The 17,675-nt window shown below is 41.2% G+C and overlaps 1 protein-coding gene across 1 annotated transcript in view; it reads left to right on the top strand.

Annotated features, from left to right (window-relative positions):
- The window catches only part of mical2b (microtubule associated monooxygenase, calponin and LIM domain containing 2b), a 74,775-nt gene that overhangs the window by 42,314 nt on the left and 14,786 nt on the right, over nucleotides 1-17,675 (top strand). The window contains exons 13-26 of the mRNA XM_087844101.1: nucleotides 959-1,155; nucleotides 4,082-4,176; nucleotides 4,598-4,666; nucleotides 4,774-4,902; nucleotides 5,513-5,680; nucleotides 5,779-6,048; nucleotides 6,130-6,258; nucleotides 6,608-7,096; nucleotides 8,803-8,904; nucleotides 9,079-9,171; nucleotides 9,884-10,070; nucleotides 10,155-10,228; nucleotides 12,230-12,317; nucleotides 16,916-17,062. Of these exons, the coding sequence (XP_087700227.1) occupies nucleotides 959-1,155; nucleotides 4,082-4,176; nucleotides 4,598-4,666; nucleotides 4,774-4,902; nucleotides 5,513-5,680; nucleotides 5,779-6,048; nucleotides 6,130-6,258; nucleotides 6,608-7,096; nucleotides 8,803-8,904; nucleotides 9,079-9,171; nucleotides 9,884-10,070; nucleotides 10,155-10,228; nucleotides 12,230-12,317; nucleotides 16,916-17,062 (2,237 nt within the window). The remainder of the gene's footprint in view (nucleotides 1-958; nucleotides 1,156-4,081; nucleotides 4,177-4,597; nucleotides 4,667-4,773; nucleotides 4,903-5,512; nucleotides 5,681-5,778; nucleotides 6,049-6,129; nucleotides 6,259-6,607; nucleotides 7,097-8,802; nucleotides 8,905-9,078; nucleotides 9,172-9,883; nucleotides 10,071-10,154; nucleotides 10,229-12,229; nucleotides 12,318-16,915; nucleotides 17,063-17,675) is intronic.

Here is a 17,675-nt window from a genome sequence, read left to right as displayed (position 1 = left end):
AACATGACTTATAAAAACACCAGTATAGGCTTTTAAGGCCTACAAGTAAAAAACTACATTTTCCACGAAAATGACGTCACTTCCGGTTTCGGGCAAGAAATGGCGTACATGCGATAGTTCGCATTGATGTCTATTTCAATGTGGGAAGTGTTATGAACAGCTGATCGGTTTGGCAAAGCGTGTTTCTGGAATATTATGTTTTTGTTGCTGCAAGTGCTTTTTATGCAATTTTTGCAAAGCTTTATGTGGAAGGAAACTGTGACCGAGGACAAGCTGATGGCATAAGATGTAAGTACAACTCCTCCGGTTTCATATGCAAAAAAAATGATTGCGCTAGCTTACGCGGTTCCGGTTCTACAGGGATTTAAAAATAGTTATGCAAAACGGAGCATGCTGCTCTGACCGGCTTTAAAGGATTAACCCTTTATTGACCAGCAGACTTAACAGACTTATTTTGTCATTTTGACTTTAAAAGGAAAAAAAATCCCCATCTTTCAGGAAGCACGTCATTTTCTCTCTAGCACAAAGGCTAACTGAGTTGCCTTCATTTAAACCAGGGGTCTCGAACTATTAATTGCTTGATTTCCTGCTGTATTGGAGCCGTCAGCAGTCACTGGAATGCCCTCAAATAGTCAGCAAGCATAGACTGCTTTATGTATGCTGTCGTGAAGCCTCAAGCTGTCACCATCTTGACTTGAACACAGTGCAGATCTGTATTTTGGCTAATGACTTTAAATGATTTTGACTTTTTTCCTTTAGAGCAAAGCTAAAAACAACTAATATGTGAAGCATTTACGGGACATCTGTAAAATCTAGAAGCTAAATAAACGGCTTGAGTTAGCCTCCACAAACGGCTCTATCTCTAGATTGTTTTCAGTATATGGAATGTGTATGAAGAAACCTCCTGAGCGTGTACACACATCTCCTAACCTCACCTTCATCTCCTTTTCCATTTCAGTGATTATGACTCTCTGAACGAGGAGGACGTGGCGGGGAACAATCAGCTGGCGTTTGATGTGGCTGAGCGAGAGTTTGGCATCCAACCGGTGACGACAGGAAAGGAGATGGCTGCAGATTCTCAACCCGATAAGCTGCTGATGGTCCTGTACCTTTCCAAGTTCTACGAGGCCTTCAGGAACTTGCCAGCAAACAAAGGTCAGCTTCTTCCTCACAGAACCACAAAAATTCTTACATGAATTTTTTAAAATTCAATCATGAACAACCCAATGTTGTTGGGTTTTTTGTTTTTAAAGTTAGTCTTCATCGTATCTTTAAATGTAAATTTCTTGGACTGGAAACAGTAGCCCTAAAACCTGACCTCCCGACCCCAGTTTAGGGACAGGAAATGATCATTTAACATTTAACTGTGTGTATTGATCTAACCCTGAACACGCAGACGGGGAAGCGGTCGAGGCAGTTATCCATTTGCCAAAAAATGTGAAATGCTGTATGTAACCCAAAAAAGCTGTGAAAACAAGGCTCTCCATTCACTTTATTTCTCTTAAAGGGCAAAACGATACTTGAGAAAATATCCTCACACGGATCGCATCAAAGTCCTTCTAGTGTTTTGGTTGGTAGACAATGATGGAGGATGCTGCTTACTGCTGCTGTGGACACATTTTCATTGTCTTTTTAAATTGCGGAGAAGTCCCTCTGCTAAATTATAGTCCCAGCTGAGTCTTCTGCATGAGCTAAAGTTACATGTTACACAACTGTGGTCGAGTCGGTCCCTGCCAGAGACCTGAGTGGTATGCGAGCTATGTCTGTGGAAGCCATATCCAGTCGCTTGGCGTAACTCTGGAGGCCTTCAGGTCCAGCACCACTGCGAGCTGCAGCCTCAGCCACGTTTTACCTAACGCACTTTAATGTTGGTGTTTGCAGACTTCTGCTGTCACCGCTGAACTCAAAGGATGGAAATATGACTGACTTTCAGTTTATTTAGGATATTTAAGTGCATGACTTTAGTTATATTTACTCTTTACACTGGACCCCTTTGTGCTGCTGAATAGCCTTGGGTTATTTTGGAAAGATGCATTATAGTTTTTACTCTAGTTCCTTTTTATTTGGAGTCTAAGGATGAACCCTGGTCTAATTATTCAAGTCCACTGCTCAGACTTGGCCTTATCTAAGTTTAAACTTATCTAAGTTTAAACAGGACTTGTTTCCAGTCCCATGTTTTTATTCTTGGACTCAGATAAAATAGCTAATATCAAAATAATTCACATTTTTTGTTCCCATTTTTTGACTTTTAAGTGGGTTCTGCAAACGGCAGATTTGAGCAGTAGGTGGGCAGGATTTCTGTATTCATAGCCAACACAGCGAGTCTGAGATGGCCTTATAAAGAATATTGCACTTAGTGACATCAAACAGAACCAAAAGTAGAAAAAAATAGTGAGGGAGGTAAACATGTAGGGCAGTGTTAGACTCTAAATGTGAAGCAAGCGCTTTGGGCATCAGCTTTGTGGAAAAGGCCTTCAGGCAGTTGATAAAAGTTGCTGAATACTGATCTCTGCCCACCTCCCCTATGTTAATGTTGCATGGCACTCAAACAATTCCACAATAGCAAAGATGGTGCTTAAAGTGTGACTTCCTGGGGTTTTAATGGTTTTTAGGCTTTTTTCCAAGATGACTGGATCATGCAGGAGGGCAGAGTTCTGTGTTCAGTGCCGTCCTGGCATACAGAGAAGTCTGTGGTTGAAGATGTTCAGGTCCCGTGTCTTTAAAACAAGCTTAAACCATCATCCCTCCTCCGCCGTGCTTGACAGTTAGAGTGAGGTGTTTTTGCTGACATGCTGTTTGGTTATTAATGCACAGAGCCACATCTGGCAAAAACCAAACATCTCCACTTTGGTCTCGTCTGACCAAAGGACACTGTTCCAGAAGTCTCGTGGTTTGTTCAGATGCGACTGTGCACACTTGGCTGCGCTGCCATGTTAAGAAATAATCTTGCTCCCGGCAACCTGTCCAAACAAGTCATGCTTCTTTAATGAAACTATATTTTCATGAACTTGACCTGTAGTTTCTGAGATTTAGTTTTTTGGAATTTGCGATTTGGGCATTGGTAGTTTTGAGTCCTGTGTTGCTATTTTCCTTAAACCATTTTTGACAGTGTTGTCCAGCGCGTTGTCTAATTATGGGAGGACCGCTGTTGCTGGGGACTGCTGTTTCAGCAGGGTAGTGTGTATGCTGTCCTCGCCCTGAGTCTCTTAGTTTCACCAGCTAGACAGCGAGATAACGATGCTCCAATAACCAGACTTATTTCCTTTTTGCGCTGATTTATTGAAGAATGGTCTTTGACCATTGCCTTCTCTTTGACCATCGTAAAACTGAAAGTACAAAATACTGTATTAACGAACTAACATTGAAAACTAGCTTGTTACACTCTTACTGCAAGCTAACAAGATAAAACTTTCAAATGTACAAATTATCAAACCATTTTTACACAAAACAAAAGATAATAATTATTTTATCGACACTCATACTTACAGACATATCTTGTCCAAGGCAACAACATTTTAAGGTCCGTATTAGCTTAGAACAATAACATTACGGTATCACTTTCCGCCATCTTTTATTTCTTCTTCACGTTCTCATTTTTTTCCTTCCCAAAGTAACCAAACCCATATTACAAAGCGGCCACTAGAGGGAGCTCTGGGGCAGTTTACAACTATAATATCCAATTTAAGTTATAAAAGGCAGAACAGTGTGTCTGCATCAATTTATTTTATCCTCTAGGTTGTCAGGACCCAAAAAGTCCCATTAAAGCTGCTCTGAAAACAAGTGATCAGCGATTTTTACTCCACCTGTCAGTGGTGGTTGTTCATGTAAAGGGAGCTTTTGTGTCCTTCTCTCCCGCTGCCTTGTATGTGACGCATACAGGGTTTTTTTTGTTTTTCATTACTCAAATCAACAAGTGTTGCACTTGCAAACAAATCCACCTCTAAAATGGGAATTTTATTGTTTCCAGCAAGCTTTGTAATGACATTTGATCTTAATAGTAATTTTACATTTTCTTGAACTGCAGAATTTCCTGAAAAGATTAGAGAACTTGTATTTAAACTGTATTTTGCTTATTTTCCAGTTTCCAGAGAAGGAGATGAAAATGGTGAAGATTATCAATCTAAAACCAACCACAAGGCGCTAAACCTGCCTCAGCCCAGAAAGAGGATTCCCGGGGTAAGGAGAAATACTGATTCTTGCTTTTTGCTGCTTTTTGTGTGATATTGATTTCTTTCTGCTGCTCAACAGTAGTCATATAAATTAGATTAGAGATCAGGTAGCATTAAAGGTCAAAGTAGTGTTTGTAATGCGTGTGTTATCTAACCTTAGCTGTTAGTGTGCATAGGATTCATGAGTGCCGGAGGAAAAAGGCGTATCAGTGTAGAGCATCTGTTGTGATAAATAGGTTTGCTTTGTGTTTAATACTCCTGCAGGTTTGCAAGTTTTGGCTTATTGAGAGTACAACAGCCTTTTATTTTGAAATTTCCCACACGTTTGCCTCTTTTAAAGCCTTTTTATGTTTTGTTTTGTTTTTTGTTTTTTTTACGGATGAAAGTGAAATGCACTTTGTTTATGTTTGTGTCGTCTGATGCTGCAGGATGACAAGAAACTGGAGGAAGATTCTGATAACAAGAAACGGCGAAAGGGCAACCACTACCTCACAGAGGTAGGTTCTTCTTTGAAATAGTTTAATTCTTCCAAGCAATGTGAGTAATGCCACTGTTTGCTTTTCAAATTGATCTCACTTTCTCTTTCTCCTGTGTGTGATGCCAGTTGTCCTGTCACAGTGCTCCCCCTGCTGGTGAGGATGGGGAACAACGGGAGAACAAAGTCCGCTCCATGGCAACTCAGCTGCTGGCCAAATTTGAGGAGAACTCCGCAACAGTAAAGGCTCGAACAAAGGTGAGTTTGGTATTTATTTCCTCATCCTCCCTCCACTTCCTCTGCTGTCTGAGCAGTCTGTGTCGCCTGTGGGGTTTCTGCCTTTCTGAATATGTAAAGGGTCTTAAAGGGTCTTAATTTACTTGCCTCAATCGGATGTGTTGCAGAACAGTTGGCTGTCGTTGTATCTGTCTGTAATCTTTTAGCTTTGACGGAGAACGTGATGCAGTTTTAAGCTGGTTAAAGAATGCTGTTTGCAGGTTTATTTATTGGTACACCAGAAGGAAAAAGTGTCTGACTCAATACTTCATCTTTGAAGTATTTTCTGTGAGTGTATTTCACTTAAATTCAATAATACTATCTTATGGTAAACGGGGTATATTGATATTATGAGCTTCCTTTCTCATGATGGAGCATTTACATCCAAATCTTGGTCAGTCTGACAAATCTATTTTTTGCTTTTACTTTGAGTTGATTTAATGCCTGCATCTTCCTCATGCATTTGTTTTTACTTGCTGTCCTCATATCACAAACTGGCTTCTTTGCAAAGTAACCCTTTCATGCTCTGCACACCCTTTTCTCACTCTTTACTGTCCTTTTTATTTTCCTATCCACGCCTCTGTCTGATCAGGACCCATCAGATCCATCCTATTCTCCTGCTCAGTCTCCTCCAACTTCCCCACTTCCTTCATCGGATGAGGAAGATGGGGAAGTGGAGAGAGAAAATCCCCGTTTTGCAAAGCCCAAAGATGACACTCCTCCTCCTCCTAGTCTGCTTCCCACTCGCCCCAAGTGGCAGGTATGCTTGCCTCTGAGCGCCTCTGAACTTCTTCCAATATGTCATGTAGCATCTGTGCGCATCTGTGCATAATCCATTTCCTCTTGCCTTTGACCCAGCCTTCCATCTACCTTCAGTTGCTTGAGAATCCCGCTACTTTCCTCTCCTCCGAATTCTCTCACACTCGGCGCACCTGCAGTCGGTCTCCATCGCCCCCGCGCTCAAAGAGCCCGTTGAGTCCTCCTCGCTCACTGAGCCCTGACTCTCCTGAACATTACTACCCAGAACGCACCTCTCCAGACCTCTCACCTATTCATCTTTCTCCCTCTCCTCGGTCTGCTCTGGGTGTTGGGCAGTCCTCTGAGAGATCAGGGGGGGTTATGCGGCAGGTGAATGTCACACCAGTTCTTTACAGTATTTATTTATTTTGAATCCGTTCCAACTTTGACCGCCACCTGCTGTTCCTTTAGAGTAAAGACCAGAGACTGTCTGCTAGGGACTTTTCCAGGAGGAGTATAAAAGAGAGAGCTAGCCTCCTCTCCTCCATGTTTCCAGGTTCGAGCAGATCACCCTCAGCAGCTCCTCTTTGTCTACCACAGGTTGTGTATTACACTATTGGCATGAAAATGTTCATTCTTTAATCATTTTACTGCTTAAATTGGGACTAATGCATGTTTGAGATGTACAGCTGGCTGCTTTTCTGCTCTTTAATTGGTTGTCTGACAAAATGACATCATCTGGGAGGTTTAGACAGTTTGCAGTTTTTGTTTTTGACACTTAGAAGTCCTGCAAAACAACTTTCAGTTTAATTCCCAGCAGTGATTCTAAGATGGTAAACGTTACACCGCTCCTCTTCACTTTAGCGTTTGATAACCTTTAATGATCTTGTTTCTGCGCTTTCATCATTTTATTCTACTCAGCCTAATATTTCTGACTCCTCTTCTTTAGGTGGAATCATCCATTTCCTCTCCTCCCTCCTTGTCAACACCTCCTCTTGTTCTGTCTATACCTAAGAGCTCCACCATCTACCCTGTGGTCCACCCTGTCCCTGACCCCACAGCCCAGGCTGGTTTCTCCTCTGTCCCACTTTGCACTCCTGGACACAAGGACAAGACAGACACTCCCTCTTCCACTGACTCTGAAAAAACACAGGAAATCTGTTCACTTCATCCTGATTCCTCTGCACCCAACAGCGAAACATTTGCTGCTCTTTCCTTGCCTCGCTTTGGGACCCAAAAGAGCTCCTCTCCACTCTCGGACGCTGGCTGTGAACGTGAACAGAGCGGCTCGTCAGGCCTCGAAGCTTCTCTGCTGCACGAGCAGAGTTATGAGAACATGTGTGAGAGTTCAGAGAACGATGTGGAAAATGAGCAGGAGAAGGTTCACAAAACTGTGACAGTTGGTGATAGTAACGCATCTGAAAATAATCACACGAAGGTAACAGAGTCATTGTGCACGTCGATGGCCTGCATGAAGACCGCTTGGTAGTAGGGATGGGTATCGAAAACCGGTTCTTGTTGAGAACCGGTTCCCACTGTTTCAATTCCTTGGAATCGTTTGCCATTTTTGCAAACGATTCCCTTATCGATTCCAGTCGCCCCGAATGACGTCACCACGTTGTGGAGCGTCATTTACCTGGCAGGAAACACGGCGCCTAAGCGGCTCAAACGCTCAAAAGTTTGATTATACTTTACGAGAACGGATGACAACAGGGCAACTTGCAATACTTGCAAAGTAGATATTTCATTTAAGGGAGGAAACACTACGAATATGCAAAAGCATTTGCTCACAAAACACACGATGACCTTAAATGAATGTCGTGTTTTTAATTCCGCTCCGGACTCGTGAATCTCAACCCAGCAGCAGCGGTAACGTTTGCACGTCCTCTCCCGTTAATGCGGCAGGTAAATAATCAACTAACAGTGCATATTATGTTAGCGCGATCTGCCTTATTACAAAACCTGCCATTACTGTGCATTTAGGTGACCATGATGAGACAGACAGAGTCTGGCTCAGATGCTGGCAGTTCTCACTGCAGTCTACCGGTAGCGTCTCCTTTCAGGCCAGGATAGACGAATGTCACCGAGCAGTGACTCAGTTTGTGGTCAAAGGTTTGCACCCATTTACCACAGCAGATGCCGCCGATTTTTGGTAAGTGAATGTGTTTAATTGTAGGCAGGGACACTACTGGATATTCTTGTGTAATTGCTACAGAATAATTTATGTTATACTTTGTAAATGTAAAATAATAAAATAAATATTCTTCTGTAGCAATAACAATTTTTTTTCCTGGGGACCCTGTGACACCCCATTGAAGAGCCGTAGGCTGGATATCTTAAGATCACACTGCTGTAAGGCCATGTTACTCCTAAATTTCTATCTTGTTCAAAGAGAAGATATAAAACAAAGTTCTAAGCTAATCGACCTCAGTGTTCTCCTTTTTTAAAAAGAATCGATAAAGAATCGAATTGAATATCAATACCCATCCCTACTTGGTAGTGGGTACTGCTTATCTAACAAAATATAAATGTAACGCTGCCTGAGCTGCATGAGCTTTAAACCTTCTGCAAAGTAACCCATTTCTGTTCCTGCATGAGTTTCCATTGTTGTATTAACTTGTGAATGTCACAGAAGAAAACTAACAGCTCTAACATACTTCAACATTCAGTATACAGCAAGAAATTACACTATGTTAATGAAAATTAAAATTCACAATATTCTTTTGCAAAAATTAAAGTCTTTTTTTTTTTCTTTATTGTGAACTTACAAATATTATTTTTTTTGAAGTCTAATTCATAACAAACTAATTATACTAGTTATCTCCCCAATGGATAAAGAAAAATGGAAACATTTCATGAGAATGTAAAAAATATTCTGTTAAAATTAAAGTGCTTTTTAAGGTTATTAACCTTAAACCTGCTTATTAAGTAAAAATGTTGCCTTCCAATTAATTTATTTAAAAAAAGCTTGTTTTATAAACTGACTTTATGACCAGGAACTATAAATGGGGGCATGTGGTTTATAGTTTATAGCATGGGGGTCATGCTCGTTTTTCCTCTTGTATTCACATTCGCATGTGTTCAATAACACATTTATTCTTCATGAAATGAAACGAGCTGTTGCTCATTCTGCTGCTCATTTAGCACTCGGAGAGGTCTGGTCCCGAGGGCCTCAGGAGAATCATTCCAAAGTCACTCGCTCGCTCTATAAGTTGTCCGACTGGGGCTCCTCGTTACAGCAAAGAGGTACCAAGCAGTGCCTCAGTCTGAATACAGTGTGATACCGTTCAATACAAATCATCCATTTTCAGCCTTTTCCTTCTGCCCTCTTGATAATTCCTGTCTGATTCCCAATCTTTCCTTCTTTTCCCCTTCTCGTCTTTTTGTCCTCCCGTCCTCTTCACCTGTCATTAATGTTAGCGTACAGTTGGAAAGGTATCATCAGCCATAGATGCTAAAGCTCAGAAACTGGCCATCCTCTATGAAACAGACCACAGGCCCAGTGCTCCACCGGTAAGATGCATGTGGATTTAGCCTCGGGTCTGTTTTGTCTGTGTTGCCGGGGTTCATTTAAAACTGCAGCTTGCATTCAATTTAACAGTATTTCATCAAAGCAAACACTCCAGATACTAATATTCATGAACTGATGGGAAATGTGTACGCCACAATTACAGGTATAAGATGCATTTTGGGTGATGTAGGCAGGTTGTCCTCTCTGGTTCTGGTACAGGACTTAGAACCTTTATGACAACTAAACGAATAATAAAATGTTAAATTGGTGAAGTTCTCTTTAACAGCATCTTTTATAACTAACACAAAATGACTGTACTTGCTTCCCTGCTTTGACACATACCCAGGCCTGGAGCAGGTCTAAACGTCCATGAATCTTTTGCCTGAGAATAAGTATCCAGACTGTTCCTGTGAACTGGAAGTGGTTGTTTTATTTTTTTATTCTTGCACAAAATTATACTTTGTGTCCCTAAAAACTTTCATATACTGCTTCAGCAACTTTACAGCTCTCAAGAGCAACTCTTTCTGTGATTGTGACCAGCTTTGACAGTTTCTTCATGCTGCAATCTGGCTGTTTGCTCCTGATATGTGTGTTTTTGTTTGGGTTTTTTTTTTCTTCCCCTCCTCAGGTGTCTCTTGGAAGAAAACAGTCCTAAAAGCTTGTCTGAAAGAATCTTTCAAAAATCTAACCCTATGCTGGCCTTCTTCCTCTCAGTGTGTGGTGCGTAAGGACTTCCCTCCCGGGTTGGGCGGCAGCGACGTCTGCCACTTCTGCTCCAAGCGGGTGTACGTGATGGAGAGACTCAGCGCCGAGGGCTACTTCTTCCACCGAGAGTGTTTCCGCTGCGACGCCTGCAACTGCACCCTCCGCCTGGGAGGACACACATTTGACTCACAGGAGGGTACGTTGCATTTGCTGGACTTGCCTTTAAAACCTGTAGGAGACGTCACTTCAAAAGACTTTTTTTATTCTGCTTTCTGTACAGCTAAATTCTACTGCAAGCTGCATTATGCACAGCGCCTGTACAGCAGTAACCCAGGAAGAGTTAGGAGGAGAATGGTAAGGAACCCAACATTTACTTATTAGTAAATTAGTAAATGTTAATTACACGATGTAATATCCATATGCAGTGTTGGGAAGGTTACTTTTAAAATGTATTCCAATACAGAATACATGCCTCAAAATGTATTCTGTAACGTATTCAGAATACGTTACTCAATGAGAGTAACGTATTCTGAATACTTTGGATTACTTAATATATTATCATGCTGTTTACAACTACATGAATGTACTATTGCTGTGATTTATTACTGTTACTGAAGGTTAAGTAAAGGGACCTCTGGCTAATACGGTGGGTTCTGTGTCGGGCTCGTAGCCGAAAACTAGCTTTACTTTGTTGTCTGGGTCAACTTTGCTAGCGAGAGACAGAGAGAGGCGTTGAAAGGCTGCTCCAACAGAACTTATTGTTTTTGGAGGAAAACACGAACACGGTGTACAGTCGAGTCTTAATAGCTTACTTACAACTGGGCTCGTCAGGCACTCTTCTTGGCTGCAGTGGTTATTATTATATTTACATGCTTCCAGCTCCCGTTTTTGCTCGATGACAGCTCGTACTTTTCCTTTTTCTCCCTCCCTCGCTCACAGACACATAACGGGTATGGCAGTCCATTCTCCCTGCAGCACGGACTACACTGCCTATGATGCTACATTCTTTAGAGCTATGCCTGTAGCATTCTGCCTATTAGCTTAGCACAACAACAACAATAGGCGCTCTCTCACCCAGGAAACACGCAGAGAGAGCGCGTCACCCTGTAACCATGGCAACCGTAACGCTGCCACCTGGAACAACAGAACGTAGCTGTCAAACAAAACCCAAACAGTCCTGACCCGCCACAATATGAAACAGGGAAGTACCGCCGTGTAATCCATTTATTTCAACAAAGTAACTGTATTCTAAATACCACCTTTTTAAACGGTAACTGTAACGGAATACAGTTACTCATATTTAGTATTTTAAATACGTAACGGCGGTACATGTATTCCGTTACTCCCCAACACTGTCCATATGTAATATCACTGTTCGGTTCTATTAGCCACCTTTTAGAAAATATCTTGTTTTATGGCACAAAGGAAATGTTTCATGTTAACCTGTTTTATAAGGAGCTTGGAAAGAAAAGCGTCTGGACTTCAAGTTTCCTTGAAGAAGTTTCACCTCTCATCCGAGAAGTTCTAAGAGTAATGGAGAGTCCCACATTTTAAACTCTATGGGAGAGTCCCCAAGAGGGACATGGACCCCCTATTGATCCTCTACCTAATCACACGAGCCAAGGTGTGAAAATGTGTTGGTCACAATCGGCCACCCTATGATGTGATTTCCTGTGGTCAAATGGCCCATGATGTGAATTGGCGTTCAGGCGTCTGGGAAGGGATCTCAAACCTGGATTATAGATGACAGACACTTGGTGTCGTAAGCCACCGCCTCTGTTCAAAGATGGCCGTTCGCAGTGGACATAGATGGCTTCTTTCACACTTTCCTCTAAAGAGGATGCTAATGTTCACATTTTGGACATTTGGATATTTTAGGTAGAGGATCAATAGGGGGTTCATAACCCTCTTGGGGACACTCCCATAGGGCTTAAAATCTGGGACTCTCCACCAATTACTCTTAGAACTGAAGAAGCTTCTTCAAGGAAACAAGGAAAAAGTCCAGACGCTTTTTCGAGTACGATGACCTGGATGACTGAGAACCTTCAGACTGTTTTCTTCACTGATATTCATATGAACGAGTGCCTATTATTATGGGTTAGCATTCCACCCTGCTTAAAGGATACAAACAAACCTTCAGTGTGGGTATCTGTCCTCCATACTGTACGCCTCTAATTCTGGATTACCCTATATTCAGCATGAAAAGAATAGCAGTGTTAGAGCATCGGTGTGAAACAGTAGTTTTAGTGGAGTAAACTTGTCTAAATCTTCTTGTTGGAAAAATTCCCTGTTGTTGTGTTTTAGAAGAGTGTGTTGTGTTTCTGAGTTCTTTCTCTGTGTGTTGTCTTTATACAGGAACCCCAACGTCGTGTCGCGCCCTCGTCCATGGACGGCGGGAGCTACACCACCGCCACCACGGGCAGCACCCAGCTGCAACCCCCAGGTACCCTGGTTTCCTTGCTTAGGCGAGGCTTGAGCCTGCCGAGGCGTGCTAGCCGGGCTGTGTGTGTGTTGCCTCAACAGCTGTTGGGAAGTGTGTGTGAGTCTTTCTCAGCTGTGGGGTCGCACGTAAGGAGCTACTCGCATGACTATGTGTTGCTGTTTGAGCTGCTGAGCCTGGGCTGTCCTCTGCTCTACATGATGCATGAGGTGTTGGGACAGATCTACCAGGAGCCCGAGATGGCCCAGCAGCATCTCATCGGCCACCAGCTCACTTAGGAGGGAGACATGGGGGGTCAGGGAGCCAGGTGGCCAGATAGGAGCCCAGATGGATTTTTTTTCTTTTGCATTTCCAAAAAAAAGCGTCAAATGTGCAATGCTGTCCATCATTTCATTTCATTTTAGTGTTATGTTTTTGAAGCCATCAGTAATTTATGAAGCAGGACGATGTTGAGCGCTCTAGCCGGGTACATGCTTGTCGACCATCAGGCTCTCCTGGTGCTGTAGCCTTCTCTGACTCACGTGGGTTTGTTCCAGGCAGATTTTTACCCACTGGGCTGTCACAGAAATGTCCAACCCAGACCACGAGACACTCTATACAAGAATCTGATTAGTTAATAGATCGTCAGTGTTATAGTAATTGCACTAGAGTGACCTGGAACACGCTCTCTGCTTCAATCTTTTTAAGCCATCGGGACTGAGTGTTGGTTTTTCTCAGTGGACTAAACCAGTAATCGTGGTGTCTGCACTCTGCCTGCTGCCCCGTAACTCTGCAACACCAAAGTGTGCAATAGTAATACCAAACTTTTCTTCTTTTTTTTTTTTTAATAAATACATTTTTCAGGAAGTGCTTTTCATTTTTGTATATCTTTCTTTCTTTCTTTTTTTTTTCTTTTTTTTTTTTTTTAGTATCTCAAAGTATTTCACTTTGTGTATTTTCTTAAAGGTAATTCACTGATGTCCCTTTATTTATTCAGGATTCATTATCTATTGTATTGTTTTCTGTTAAAAATCATTTAAAAATCATCAAATATGGATGGAATTCAAATTATTAAAAAGAAAAAATTTCATCATTTACGTTTTTCTCTCTTTGGGTGACGATTCATCTAATTTTTTACTTCTGTTTTCTAATTGTCACGAGAGCACCCACTCTGTCTTGGGTTTTTTTTTTTTTGCAGTATTTTCTTGCATTGAGTTATAAAATTAACTCAAAAGTACATTATTGCTTTTTCTTAAAAAATAAAACGAGAACAAAAAAAGACTTTATCTTTATATAAGGATCATTTCAGACTGTTGGGTTGTTTTTTTGTTTTGTTTTTTTCTTTGGGCCTCGCTGTTGGCCAAAATCATTGAATCCAAACCTACTGAAGTTCTTGACTCAGTGAAAATGTTCACTTTGTTTTTAGCTTTGCAACAATGTAGTGCTTTTATTTTGTGAAATGTGAGCCTTATTTGGTATATTCTGTTTTGTTAATGATACCTAAGGTGTATTCAGTTCTTAATATCTTAACGTGAGAATTTCAGTGCTGATTGTACCATTTCCTGTAATTCTCACTATATTGTGCATTTTTCCATCTTTCCATTCAATCTCCTTTATCTCATCTGTCTCCTTTTTTCTCCCCCTCCCAAATTCATTTCCTCTGTCTCATTCACTTCATTTTGTTCAGTCCGTTCAAGTTTCCAATGCTGCACCCTCTGATTGGCTGGCTTTGGCCATAAGAGCTTGTCGGCTTTCGTAGCTCTGTACTGTCTCTGCGTAATCTAGAGTAACCAGCATGAACCACACGTATCGCATGCTATAGTTGATAAAGGTGTTACGTGCAGCTTTGTGGTATGTTAAATACTATATTAAATATTATGCAATGAACAGTATCATGCAAACAACTCGCCAAGAATACTTACATGAAAGGATGCAGCTGCCATTATCTTCAGTTCTTTGGTATCTAAACTGTGCATCAAACTGAAATTAGCTTTTCTTTTTAGCCATGCTAGCGGTTTGGCCCGTGCATAGACTGTATATAAAAGATGGAGCTTGCAAAGTTAAACAAGTGTGAAATGGTAATAAACCAGTATTAATTCGAATGACCAGCAGGGGGTCAATCTTCTAGTTGCAAAAACATGTCCAGCTGTATAGAAATATGGAAAATGGTCCTCCGTTGATCGATGCCTTCGTAAATACTTTCCTGATAGATTTCTTTTTTTGGTCATTGTCACCAGTTTCAAGTCTCACTAAAGACGTTTGATCATTTTGCATATTTTAGTGTCCAGAACTAGCAGGCTGTGCAGTGCCACCCTCTGCTTGTGAACTCTGGTTTTAAAAAGGTGCTAAAAATGTTCAGTTTGAGGCTTTACTAAATGCTTCCATCATTTATATACAGTCTATGGATCTAGGGATGGCGCTATTGGTTTTTGACGTCAGCTGACCAACAACATGATGAACAGATGAAATAAGCAAACTTAATGTAGCCTTCTATTGACCAATATAAATATAAGAGTTAAACCAGTGGTGGATTTTTGTGTCCGATGTTTGGTCCCCATTAAATTTGCTGGGCCATTGTTCAACTTTCTACCACTGTACTTCACAAACGAGGCAGAAATTGAACTGAAACATGGCGGTTGACTCTCTGCTCAGCCGTGGTGCTACATGTGCTGCAGAAAGTGTTGAGAGAAATTTCAAACGGTGCAGAGAGAGCAGATCACTGTGTGATGATACCAAAGCTTTCATATGATAATGCAGCATAACAGACACCAGTACTGGTGGAGCTTCAGGATTAATGGCTGATATTGGCCGACTGTATCAGTTTGACCCAGTCTCCTACCTGCTCTTTGAAGTATTTAAACTTTGGATACATAGAAATATCTAATTTAACCTTTTTATTATTATTTATAATTGGATTTGTTCACCTAAGGGAAGGGACATATAAAGGTTAATTTTGCAGGTCCTCTATTTTTAAAAACCTTGGATTAAACTTCATAATCTTATGGTTAACGGATGCATATGTAGCACCTTTTTTAGCCAGTTTGCGCAGGCTAACCCTCGTAATGCTCATGTTGCGCTCTGCTTGTCCCTCACTCCTCTAACACCAAGCACCGACGTGAATGCCCCTGGATTGATTTGCTCTCTAACACAGCAGCAGCCTCCCTTCTTCTTAGGCCCGTTCGACGGTAACACGTGTCCACATGTCTGTGGTCTGTCTGTGGTTCCCTTTGTTTCAGAAGGAAGCCTCCCCCCCTCAGAGCCCCTCTCCAGGTCCCTCTCATGTACCTCCTAGTCTTTGCTCAGGAGTGAAGCATCCCAGTAGCAGCTTTTTGGTTTTTTTGCACACAGCCACAGACCTCCTTGTGGCTGTACTGTCTGTGTTATGCAGTTATGTTATCTCAACGCAGCCTTCCAGCCTTATTTTTTCCACATTGAGAATTCCTGTAAAAATGCTAATTTATGATATTTATAAGCTGTAAATATATTTCAAAATAAATCAGTTTGATTGCATAAATTACTCGCGTCATCATTTGTTGTAATTGGTCAAGTTTCGCTATACAGTTGAACGGGGGTTGTCTCATAATTAAGCAGTTAAATAAATTTAAAAAAAACACAACTTCTTTTATAGGAAATCTTTTTTTCTTTTATGCTAACATCACCCACACAAATCATGTTCACGATCACAGCTTTTGTTAACCATTAAAAAATGCTGGCTATTAATAAAAATAACTGTAAAGGCAAACAAGGAAGAACAAGGTTCATGCAAAAGCTTGCATATAACTGGAAAAAGCTCAAGACCTAAACAGAATTGAAGTGAATCTTCTGTTAGCTTTCTCATGGGTTCTGCTAGCGGGTCTTCTGTCCTTTCCTTCAAATTTGACATCTCTTTTTATTATTATTTCACTTTCACTTGATCCCAAACCTTTCAAGTAAATGTTTTGAGCCAAACCAAAAATGGATAACTGTTGCTATCAGTGTTAAAAATCAGAAAAATACCTAGGGTCCCATTTATACCTGTGGTTATACCGACATCTTTTCATTTCTTTGCTGTTACCAAGTGGAATCCCCTTCTGTACAATGTTGACATCGTTACTCTGTGAGTACTCATGAATATGTGACTGTGTATTTTATTGATGCCTGTATGAAAATGAAGGTTTTCTGTGAAGTTGCAGTTCAGTCAGACCACTCGCCTTTACCTTTTACTTCTTACAGTAGCACTGTGTAGTTAGTCGTTCAAGCTTCGAGCTCAACGGTCCACGTAGATATTTTGCATGTAGAAATTGGGGAGAGATGGGAAAATGCAGCTTAAACAAACCAGTCGTGTGTGCGCGTGAAGCAACGACTGGTTGTCTGACTGAACTCGTCTCACTCTGTGTGTTTAAACCGCTTCTGTGACCCTAAGAAGCCAAAATATGCTTCAGATTAAATCTTGAATTTAAGAATAGTTCTGTTTAATCTTGCAATGCTTAATTAGCACCTAGCATCTTTACTTTCAGGTGCAGGACTAGTAGTTCAGTTCTTGTAACTGTCAACTTACCGTTTAAACTGTTTAATAACACTGTACCACTGATTAGTTTAACACGAGCTTGAATGTAATGGCTGCATACTGTTGTTACTTGCAGACGAGGCCTCCAGTTCACTCTCTGAACCGCTTGATAAAAAAGTTCCCGTGGATGTGGCAGTGGAAGCTCACGATGCTTCCTGTTTAGTAAAACCCAAAACGCAAGATACTGCCGCAGCAAAAGGTCAAAGCCAGGACTCCTCCAAAGGTCAGTGCGATTTTTCTTTTTTGAAGAAATGAGGATGGTAGGCTGGAGGAAAAACAACGATTTCCAGCTGCTCGGATGGCTTTTTAATCCCCAAAGTTTATGTTTGTTGTTTCATTCATAGCATGATATTCCCTGAGGGAGAATCTCAAACTGGCTGAACTCTTAACTCGGGACTTTACTTTGTTTGTGTTGGAGACCCTCCTCCGGTTATGTGTGGGAGACGGGGGTGCGACTGATTATTATAGTTTTTGTCCCACACCACTGTAACAGTCTGTCCACATCAGGGGTGGAAAAGTACAGACATACTGTGAGTAGAAGTACTTTATACTAGTGTTAAAAAATACTCCAGTAAAAGTTAAAGCACTGGTTCAACTTTGTTGCTCAAGCAAAAGTGAAAAAGGACACATGAACTGGACTTTCTACTTTTTTAATATAATATAATATTATTATGTGAGAGTGCAGACACTCTTTGTGGATTTACACAACTGAATTCAACCAGATGTAAGCAGATGTTTCAGCTCTGTTCCATTTTATTGTCTTTACACCAGACATTAAGTTGTTATAACGACTGAGTTCAGTGAATGAATCCAAGCATCATCAACTTAAATGTAAA

The sequence above is a fragment of the Neolamprologus brichardi genome, chromosome 7 (assembly GCF_056152115.1).
Source record: "Neolamprologus brichardi isolate AB-2024 chromosome 7, ASM5615211v1, whole genome shotgun sequence".
Taxonomy (NCBI): domain Eukaryota; kingdom Metazoa; phylum Chordata; class Actinopteri; order Cichliformes; family Cichlidae; genus Neolamprologus; species Neolamprologus brichardi.
Note: the sequence above shows the minus strand (reverse complement) of the source record. Positions and strands in the feature narration are given on the sequence as shown.